The following is an 11,420-nucleotide window of genomic DNA, read 5'->3' on the forward strand; positions in this document are numbered from 1 at the left end:
ATAAGTAGCTGCACTGAGGAGTAACAAAGTAAAGAGCGAATCTTTTCCTGCTCCAGAGCGCGTGGTTTTGAGATATTCCCCGTGGCGCGAATCTAATCCATTGACGAACTATCGACGGCATGACAGCGGTCAATGACACAGCTCTTACTCACCGAGAAGAGAATCCAGTCCTCTGGAGAGGCTTTAACGTGCTTCGGATATCAGTATAAGAGACCTCGTGTAATGAAGCGAATTTCAGCGCGGAGATTCCTAAACGCTCCCTTCAGCTCTGGCGACCATGTTTGTCCTGACTGACTGACTCACTGACTGTTACTGGTGAGCTGCATCCGGGCGCTTGAGGAATCAGGGGGCAGGAGCTTCCCGTGTACGGAGAAAAAACGGGAAAGAACGAGTGGAGAACCTGTCAATGTAACGTCCTGTCCCACTTCAGCTCAAGTATCAACCAAATGGTTGCGAATTTGAGCAGATGGGCTTTTATTAGGTTCATAATGGGCTGTTTTAGATATGGCTGTTATAGAGATGTATTCTGGTGGGTGCACGAGGTCATTGTTTGTCTGTAATGTTGTCGTGACCACGTGACGACAGATCGATTCTTATCCGTAATGAAGCTCGATTATGATAAGAATACACTAGGTACCATACAATTACTTTATTGTAATATTTATATGTTTCATGTCTATTGCGGAAAGGGGGCAGGTAGTTTTCAACATACATCATGTTACGTAACACCATTTGCGCGTTCTCAACACATGAGCACCACACGAGACTAGTGATAGGATATCCAACTCCTTTCCGAGTTTCGGTTCTTTTAATGATTCAGTTGGGTGGAGGGTGGTTGTAATATTATCTGTGATTCTTCGCATAAAAAATAGAACCTAAATAAGGTTTGCATTTGATTAAATACTGTTTTAACATAATTAATATATCTATTCATTTTAATATTTTTTGTATTATTATTTATTTTCGTCAATGAGTCGTTCAGACGAGTCTTACAAATCGGACACCGCTATCAGCTATCAGAGCCGGAGACCCCTTCAGAAGAGCAAGACAGGTTCACTAGCTCATCCTAGACATACATCATCAGAACATTAACATTTATAAATAATTATTTTCTCTGTTCTTTACGGATAAATAACGTACAGGCAGCCTATATGGATATATCAATATATGACCTATATATATATCAATCAGGTATGCGTTTCTGTATTTTATATATAGTTAAAAAATATCTTATAACGGCACTTTGAAATAACATGTCTTTGATTATGAATAAGGTCTATATCTCAGTAGATATATCTATAATGTCCATTTAAATACATTTAAATTACTTTAGGGCTTAATAGTTTTTGAGTTTTTTATTTTTATTTTTATTTTTCTTCCAAGTACAGCTATGAGGGAAAACCCCAAACTTGGTGAATAGCGCCATCTGCCGTTTCATGCCCATATGCAAATATTGATTTAGTCCGAAGTCTTGGATGCCTGACCACCCAAAATCTATTACATCAAATAAAAATAAAAAAACACAGTGACGATTTTAAACGTCTCCATCTTAAAAATAACTCACAGCTTGAATCATATAACAAACCGCTGACTAAGGAATTAGTAATAAGGCAGAAAACAGTTCAAGCTGTTCCTGAGTGGGCAAACAAAGCATTTTCTATGAAACCTGTTAAGCTGATTTTTTTAACCACTAGACAGCGCTGGAGCTGCTTAAATACCGTGAGTCCTTGATACCAGAGAGCTCAACACTGCAGTGCCAGACACGTATGGAAGCATATGGGTAGCATTATTCAATTTGGGGTGTAATATGCGAAATGACAATGCAATATGTAAAATGACAATGCAGTTCTGTATTTACATTTACATTTTCCAGTACATTTGTGCAACGTTTGGTGCAAAATGAAAATGAAATTACATAATTTTCACTTGCCATTTCATACACCAGTTTTAATATGTAAAATGAATGCTAATTTTAACGCTTTATAAGTTGTAAAATGAAAATGTATTACAGAAATGATTAGAAATAACATGTTCAAGCAAAAACTGTGGTAAAAAATGATGAAAAATGCTATTTTTCTTAAATACATTAACACTCACAGTCAAGACACTTACGATTGCATTTTCATTCAATGTCCCGCAATGAATGTAGCAAAGTTCAATATGCACATTGAAAATGCACTCAGAGCCGATCACGTGTCTGACCCCTCCCGCAATGATCATTTTGCCACAGTTTTTGCTTGAACATGTTAGACATATCTAATCATTTCTGTAATACATTTTCATTGTAATTTTGCAACTTATAAAGCGTTAAAATTAGTATTCATTTTAAATATTAAAAATGGTGTATGAAATGGCAAATGCAAATTATTTAATTTTCGTTTTCATTTTGCACTAAACATTGCACAAATGTATTGGAAAATGTATATTTAAATACAGAAATGCATTTTGCATATTACATCCCAAATTGATTATTGCTACCCATATGCTTCCATATGGCAGGACTCATGAGAGCAAGAGAATGGTATTTATTACGATGATGAAATAAAGAGCGAATGTTAATAATTGTGAAAGCACAATGTCAACAAATAAGGTAAGTAGTGCACATTTAGAGTAAATCATGTTGTAAAAGATTAAATTAATGATACTTTTCTGTTTTTCCATGAAAAAAAGGTAAGTGTGGATACAAATAGGTGAATCTGGATGCTTATTACTTATAAATGATCAATAAAATATCACCCTATCATCACCCAGATTTAAATTCACAAACTGTAAAATCCCTTTAAAAAATGCCTTATTACATTAGTTATTAAAATTACTACAATAAATTTAACCTATATAGACATAAATGAATAAAAAAATGACTAAACCTTTAAGTAAAATTAAAATGATAGAATAAAAAAAAAAAGATTATCATGCACAAGTAATAACATAAGAAATTTTTAAGAATTTAAATAAGAATTTTTTACAAGATGAAAAAAAGTGCTAGGTATAGTTTATAGTTTGTTAGAGAGTTCAACAGCTTGGGACAATAGTGACTAAAGTAGTGACTTTAGGTTTAACCTTTGGTGTTTTGGGGAGCCTTTAGTTAAATTATATCACTGATCTGGCTGGTTTAGTGACAATATTGCCAAAGTATTGAAGACATTTAAAATTTAAAATCCGTTCTGTAAGATCAAGATAGCAGTGTGAAAGGATTTAAGTGCTGAAATGTGATTCCTCTGTCCGGAATGAGCCTACATTCTGTGACACAAATTCCCTCCTCTCTTTGATTTGGATAACAATAGGTGAGCTTACTCACATTAAATGCCACAACAGTCACAAAAAATAGGAATGTGAATTCTATCCTGGTGAGAAAGGGCAGAGTAGATTCTGATTGGCTGAGGGCGCTGTCAGCACTGTGTTTTGAAGCTTGTAGTCAGATTAAATAAGAGAATAAGAGAACCGTGGCAGTTAAAAGAGGGGCCAAGATAGCAGGAAGGACTCACTTTAACCCTTGAGAATTGCTGTCATGACGCTCGCTGAGATTATCTTCATTTTTACCGGGACTTGTGCTGTCCTGGTTTTTGGAGGGAAATTAGTATGCCTGTTTATGATGCTTGTCCCGAAGCTCTTCTGTCCTCTTCCTGAGTCTTTTTTCACCACACTAGGGAAATGGGCAGGTGAGAAACACCAGCATTTTACATTTTATTTCCTGTATTTTTGTGTTGAGCATGCATTTTCTATATAAACCAACCTTTTTATACATGAAAGATTTTAGCAAAAAAATTAATAATAAGAGAGAAAGTAGTAATTCTAAACTTGTGACATGTAAGCTAAATAATATATGTAAAAATGCTAAATTTTGTTGGTAACCCTTTATCATAGCTTTCATTAAGAATATAATTTCAAATGAATACATTAAATATTGCTTAAAAGTTCATTAGTTTGACATTTTAAAATCAGTTAGCAGTTAGAAATGTCATGATTTAAGCCTTTTAGAAAATGCAGGTTAATTATATCTTCTGAACTGACCCCCCGCTGTACCTTGAGGGAACCCTGGTTGAGAACAATGGATTTAAAGAATGAGAGTGAAAGAGAGTGAACCATGTAGCCCTCCTACAAACCATCACTGCCTTAGTTTTGGCCCAGGAACAAGGTTCTCATCTTACTTTAAATTGTCCCTTACAAAATGTCTTGATTTCCTAAACAGCACGTTTATTGTTAGTAAAAGAGTGACCATCCTTATGGCTTTCTTGAATTCATACTGTGTATAGAAGTTCAGAAACAAAACAAAAAACAACAATTCCAGCCATTTTTTTTCCCAAGCTTCCCTTCCATTCCGGCACTGAGAGAAGCAGAGAACAAAAGGCAATTAGAACAGTATGTTCCAGGACATTATTACTTTTTTTTATGTTTCTTGACTTTGAATGGTTGTTCCTGCTCATTTGAAATCAAATTAACATTACTTTTTCTCTATTTCTGCAACTATTCTTTCACTTTAAGGCTTTGAAATGTTTTTCCTGGTGTCTGTGTCTGTCTGTCTGTGTGTGTGTGTGTGAGTGAGGGAGAGAGAGAGTCTGTGCATTACAATGTGCCTTTGCGGGGGGTGTTTTCTAGAATGTTTAGGGACAATACATCTGCTATTCCTTTCACTTTAAATAAATAATCGTGACAGTTTTGCAAGATGTTGTGCATATCGGTTCAGCCTGTATGAGTGCACGATTGAATGCTGTAAGATTTGCATTCATATACATTATAAACATATTAGAATGGTTTTTAAAGGATCATGTGACACTGAAGACAGGAATAATGACTGCTCAAAAACTTTGCCATCACAAGAATTAAAAATAAATAAATAATAATAATAATTGTATATATATATATATATAGAGAGAGAGAGAGAGAGAGAGAGAAAGAGAGAGAGTTATATGTTATAGAAGACACACATATATAAGTTATGTTTCAATGCAATGTAATGCAAGTACAATTAATAATATATAAAACACAGGTAACACAATAAGAACCAATTTATTCACTAACAATGAGCAATAAATTTATCCAAGAGAGCTGTTGATTGTTTGCTTCAGTTGCACTACCAAGGAATGAAATGCTCCAGTAAAGATCTTTTCATCCTGAGTTCATCAAAATGACCACAGATTACCAAAGTTGAAATTTAAATGGCTTTGTGTGCCATTGAGAAAGTGATTAGCTAAACCTGATTGAGTTTACATGTCATTTTGTAGAAGGGTTGGTCCTTTTTCCAACTCAAGTGAATCTGTTTTTTTTTTTCTTTCTTTCTGACATGTTGGAGTTAAATATTTCAGTAAATACAGCTGGATAAAACAAAAACTATGTCCATCTTCATTTCAGGCTGCAAAGCAACAAAATGTGATTATTTTAAAGGGGGTGATTCTTTTCTATACCACTGTAATTAATCATTTTAATATTTTTTTTTTTTTAAGTGACGTCTCATTCAGCCAAGTATGGTGACCCATACTCAGAATTTGTGCTCTGCATTTAACACAATACAAAGTCCACACACACAGCAGTGAATGAACGAACACACACACACACACACACACACATACAGAACAGTGGGCAGCATTTTATGTTGCAGCACCTGTGGAGCAGTTGGGGGTGTGATGCTTTGCTCAAGGGCACCTATCGTGGTATTGCTGGCTCGAGATTCGATCCCACAACCCTAGGGTTAGGAGTCAAACTCTCAAACCACTAGGCCCCGACTTCCCCAAATACATAATAAAAACTGAGACAAGCCAACTAAAGACTGAATTGTTCACATTTGAAACATTCAAAATATTTAACTTATCTAAGATTTCACTGAGATTTTAAAGCAGGGTACTACTTGTACTTCTTGTACACCAAGAAAATTGACACAAAGAAAGAACGAAAGCATGGGAAATGTGAAAGAAAGACACAAAAAAGCCATTTTCACCCCGCAGAGGACAACACAAACTTTAGTTCAAACCTTTCTAGTCTACGAAAGTAATGGTAATAACATCTTACATAATTTCCTCTGTTTTATAAACTGGCTATCCCACTAGCCCTCCAACACCCCTTTTCTTCCCACACCAATGTGAACTGCTCAGATGGACAAACAGTGGTGGAGAGAAGATGACTTTTCACACATATGCACCACCCATGCTCCCTGTTTGTTTAGTGAATTGGTGGGTACACACAATCTGTTCAAGAATGTTGTTAAAGCAAACAGACATTGACTGGCTTTCCTCTGAAGTGTGAGATTTTCAAAGAGAGTGTCAGGAAACAGATTGACTATCATGTTCTGAATACACTTGATGCAAAAGCTTATTTTTTGTAATACAGATGTAAATTATGTACAGGTTATAGTTATTTACATATATATATATATATATATATATATATATATATATATATATATATATATATATATATATATATATTCAGTGTATTAGAAACAGGTAACATTAAATTATTATTCATACATTCCAGTCTAATACAGAATATTTCATCTGTTTCAGTGGTCACTGGAGGGTCAGATGGAATAGGAAGAGCATATGCAGAAGAGGTAACAAGAAAACCACCTTGTGGAAACTGTGATTTGCTGTGACAATATCGATTTTAGATTAGATATTAGATTAGTTCAATTATCATGTATAAGGTCATGCAAGTATAGGGTTAAAAGGTAACAGTAAACATAATATTTATTCAGCAAAGAAGCATTAAATTGATCAAAATTGCAAGTAAAGAGATTTCTAAAGTTATAAATATTTATATTTCAAATCAATGCTGTTCTTTTGCACTTTAACTCATCAAAGAAATCTGAAAAATGCATCCTAGTTCCCTTTTGAATGTTCAATTCACATTGTGTTTATGTATGGGAAAACTCCTGTTTTACTCTGTACTGAAGATTTGTACACGTTTGTGTTGCTGCAAAAACTAATGGTGCTTTAGCCTGCCAGAAGGGGCAGAGCAGACCTACAGTATATATATAAGTCGGCTCACAGCGCCATTCATCAGATCATTCTCCTTCAGCGACAAGGATCATCTCTTTGCTGACTCTGGAAAAAGTCAAGAAGCCAAGCAAGAAGAAACACCAGCCCTGCTCGCCGCCGTCGAAGAAGCCTGAATCATTGAGGACTCACTGTGGCCATCACTTCCTCCTAAAGATTTCTCAGTCGCATTGTTTCATATGTTGTGCCGCGAGTGTGGTTCATGCAAGGACCCCTTGCATGAGATGGACTGGCACAGTGAGTCTCTGCAATGCACACACAGAAGATGTACTCTCTGAAGTCTCTTGGTTCCGTTGTGAGAATATGAGACTTTCCTATCTCTGCTCGTGGATCGCCTTTTTCCGTAAAGGCGGTCCTCCTCACTCAGCCCTCCCATTTCCTTACTCTCCTTAGAGTAGAGGTGGAGGATCTGGCCCTATTGTGGTACCTGCCGGGAAGCTGTCGACCATTCTCTCACCAACACCCCACCCTGTTTTTGCTTGCGGTTCATGGCGGGCTCTCCAAGATGTGGCGCACCCCCTACTAGGCCCGAGTAAATCCCTTTATAGCATCAGCTCTAACCATCATTGACAGCACTGACGACAAGGGATACAGCAAGCTCCCCCCTCTGGAGGAAGTGGTTGCAGCTCATCTGTGCCCATCATCTGCCCTCCTGTTTAAGGCCCATGCAGCGTATCCCTATAAGCTCTGCAGGACCACCTCTGCACTGGCCAATAGGGTTTATGGAGCAGCCGACTGGGCTAGGTCAGCACTGCATACAATGCTTCTCTGCAGCATGGATGTGTCTGGCCAAGATCACCAGGAGGCTTTCAAAGAGCTGTGCACAGCAGCAGATCTGGCTCTGTTCGGCCCCGCTGTGAACGGGTTTGCAGTGAGGTTTTTGGAGGCTCAGAAGACATCTCAGGCACTGTGTCACTTCCTCCCCAAGCCACTGCAAGCCGCCAGAAGAACCCCACCACTCAGGCTCCAAAGCTGGTGCAGCCTCAACCCCAATGCAAATCTGAATCTGGGCTGCAACAGAGCTCCCGGGCAGTGAAACACTTCCCCTTTCTGAAGCATCATGGTCTCCTCCCATGAGTTGTGCTGGACCCCAAGCTTCCTAAGCCGTCATTATGCACTAGAAAGGAAGAGGAGGGGGCTCTGTCCTCGTGCACTTTCAGAAGGTTTGCAATGCCTTATATGTGTGAGGGCCCATTCTAAACGAGGGATGGCCACTTCCTGGGCGTTGTCCAGTGGAATATCTATTGGTGAGATCTGTGCGCCTGCCTGTCTGTTTGATGTTCCACTCTTCTCCTTGGGCAAAGTGGTTTTATTAGACCTCTCATCTACCAGCTTGGGGCGTAATGTGCTCAGGCTTTCAGGGGTTGTTGTTGGTGCTCCGAGATTGGGCTTGCAGAGCAGGAGATCCTGTATCTGCTCAAAGCACACAACGTGAAGTGAACATTAGAAAGGCAATGCTCTTGTCACTGACGTAACCTCGGTTCCCTAAAAAAGGGAACGACTGTTGTGTCACTTGCCCGCTATAAGCTGCCCAAATCAATGATCTATAAGTCTAACATTCTGATGAATGGCACTGCAAGCCGACTTATATACAGGTTGGCTCCACCCCTTATGGTGGGCTAAAGTGCCATTGGTTTGTGCAGCTACATCAATGTGAACAAATCAGGCGTCAGTAAAGAGTAAAACAGGAGTTTTGCCCATGCATACACTCAATGCTCATTCACTTATTTCAGGGAACTGAGCATACGTCAGTAACCGGAGCATTTCCACAAAAATATTAACCAGCACAAATGTTTTCAACATTAAAGGAAGAAATTAATTCAGCTCTTGCCTCATATTAGACTAGGCTGTTCTTGTAAAAATGTGTTTCTCTACAGCTTTCCAAACTAGGTATGAGTGTGATCATCATCAGCAGAAATCAAGAGAAACTTGCCAGAGCAGCAAGGAAGATCGGTAAAGCATTTACTGCTGGAATTCCAGCTTCTCGACTTGTCTGTAATCTTAGAGCTCAGTTTCACCAGCATTCTTTTCTTGTTCTGACAGAGCTCACTACAGGACAGGAAGTCAAAGTAATAGCTGCTGACTTCACCAAAGATGACATATATGGACACATTAATGAAAACATCAAGGGTTTGGATATTGGTATTTTAGGTCAGCATCAGATGTCTCAATGTGCCAAAGTATTTATTTGAAGGGTTAGTTCACCAAAAATGAACTACTCAAGTCATCCTAGGTGTACAGGTGCTAATTCCATTCAAAAAGTGAAACTTGTATATTATATTCATTCATTACACATAGACTGATATTTTTTCAAATGTTTATTTCTTTTAGTATTTATTTCAGTTTCTCAGAAAATTTTTATATTACTTAAGACCACCACAAAGAAAGGATTTTAAGAAATCTTGGCCAACTGAAAAGTATGAACATGAAAAGTATGAGCATGTACTGCACTCAATACTTAGTTGGGGCTCCTTTTGCCTGAATTACTGCAGCAATGTGGCATGGCATGGACTCGATCAGTCTGTGGTACTGCTCATGTGTTATGAGAGCCCAGGTTGCTCTGATAGTGGCCTTCAACTCTTCTGCATTCTTAGGTCTCACATATCGCATCTTCCTCTTCACAATAACCCATAGATTTTCTATGGGGTTAAGTTCAGACGAGTTTGCTGGCTAATTAAAAACAGGGATACCATGGTCCTTAAACCAGGTACTGGTAGTTTTGGCACTGTGTGCAGGTGCCAAGTCCTGTTGGAAAATGAAATCTGCATCTCCATAAAGTTGGTCAGCAGCAGGAAGCATGAAGTGCTCTAAAACTTCCTGGTATACGGCTGTATTGACCTTGGACCTCAGAAAACACAGTGGACCAACACCAGCAGATGACATGGCACCCCAAACCTTCACTGACTGTGGAAACTTTACACTGGACCTCAAGCAACGTGGATTGTGTTCCTCTCCTCTCTCCCTCCAATCTCTGGGACCCTGATTTCCAAAGGAAATGCAAAATGTTCAGAGATCATAACTTTGGACCACTCAGCCGCAGTCCCATCCTTTTTGAAGCGAGACACTTCTGATGCTGTCTGTTGTTCAAGAGTGGCTTGACACAAGGAATGCAACAGCTGAAACCCATGTCTTGCATACGTCTCTGCGTAGTTGTTCTTGAAGCACTGACTCCAACTGCAGTCCACTCTTTGTGAATCTCCCCCACATTTTTGAATGGGTTTTGTTTCACAATCCCCTCCAGGGTGCCGTAAATCCCTATTGCTTGTACACTTTTTTTCTAACACATCTTTTCCTTCCCTTCGCCTCTCTATTAATGTGCTTGGACACAGAGCTTGGACATCTTTTAGACAACTGTCAAGTCAGCAGTATTCCCCATGATTGTGTAGTCCACAGAACTAGAGTTAATTAGAGTTAATTAGCTGATTAGAGTGTGGCACCAGGTGTCTTCAATGTTGAATGAATGAATATAATATACAATTTTCACTTTTTTTAATGGAATTAGTGTAATAAATCAACTTTCTGATGGTCTTCTAATTATATGACCAGCACCTGTATATGACTTTCTATTTTAGACGAATCCAGTCGAAAATTATCTTTTATCTTTCAAGCTGTTTCATGGCACTCAGTGGGTGTTGCAAAAAAGTTATATATAAAGTGCCCTTCCATTAAAAACAGTGTTCTGAGCGGCACATGCACAAAGCTGACCTCCATACATCATCCGCCCCGAACTGCTTCCATGTACAACAGTGATTATTACGTTTTGAATATGTACATTTTTCTTACAAAAATACATCTAATGCTGGACACTGTTTTCATGGATGACTGATTTTTATTTAACTTGTTTTGGACTGATGCATGCAACATCTGCTGGGTGCCGTGAAACAGCTTGAAATATCAAAAACAATTTTTAATATAACTCTGACTGGATTCGTCTGAAAGAAGAAAGTCATATACACCTTGGATGACTTGAGGGTGAGTAAGTTATGGGCGAAGTTAAGGGTGAACTAACCCTTTAAAGTTCTAACATGTTCAACTGTGCTAATCCAATTTGTTATACTTTACTTTAAACACAGTGAACAATGTCGGGATTCTGCCCAGCCAAATACCCTGCAAGCTACTTGAAACCTCTGACTTAGAAGAAGTGAGGTTACCAATGGTTCATACAGTCATTGCTAATGCTTTTAATATTATAAAGCCTATAAAGAATATGCTACTGCCAGCTCTCATTAATAAAGTATTAGTCTTTGAAAATAACTGCAGGTATTACATATTGTAGTAATAGAAAATTACCCATAATAACTACATAGAAACATATTTTTTTTAAATCACAAATATCAGTAATGTAATTCTTTTTAAAAAAAAAAAAAATTCTTTTTTTTTGTGATGCAAAAAACTGTTCAGTTAAAAGTTTTTAAAATAATTTCTTTCTTG

At 37.9% G+C, this 11,420-nt stretch overlaps 1 protein-coding gene across 1 annotated transcript; it reads left to right on the forward strand.

Annotated features, from left to right (window-relative positions):
• The first annotated feature begins 3,061 nt into the window (after positions 1–3,061).
• Positions 3,062–11,315, forward strand: LOC127971174 (17-beta-hydroxysteroid dehydrogenase type 3-like). The gene is made up of 4 exons (XM_052574016.1): positions 3,062–3,659; positions 6,498–6,544; positions 8,867–8,942; positions 9,033–11,315. Exons 1-4 carry the CDS (start codon positions 3,509–3,511, stop codon positions 9,179–9,181), a joined length of 423 nt encoding a protein of 140 aa, XP_052429976.1. The 5' UTR covers positions 3,062–3,508; the 3' UTR covers positions 9,182–11,315.
• The last annotated feature ends 105 nt before the right edge of the window (positions 11,316–11,420 follow it).

The sequence above is a fragment of the Carassius gibelio genome, chromosome B14 (assembly GCF_023724105.1).
Source record: "Carassius gibelio isolate Cgi1373 ecotype wild population from Czech Republic chromosome B14, carGib1.2-hapl.c, whole genome shotgun sequence".
NCBI lineage: Eukaryota > Metazoa > Chordata > Actinopteri > Cypriniformes > Cyprinidae > Carassius > Carassius gibelio.

Excerpts from the sequence above, each read along its gene's own strand:
- LOC127971174 (XM_052574016.1), top strand. The coding sequence starts at position 3,509 with ATGACGCTCGCTGAGATTATCTTCATTTTTACCGGGACTTGTGCTGTC. Across the intron at positions 3,660-6,497 it reads CACACTAGGGAAATGGGCAG|TGGTCACTGGAGGGTCAGAT; the intron begins GTGAGAAACACC and ends CATCTGTTTCAG. Across the intron at positions 6,545-8,866 it reads GAAGAGCATATGCAGAAGAG|CTTTCCAAACTAGGTATGAG; the intron begins GTAACAAGAAAA and ends GTTTCTCTACAG.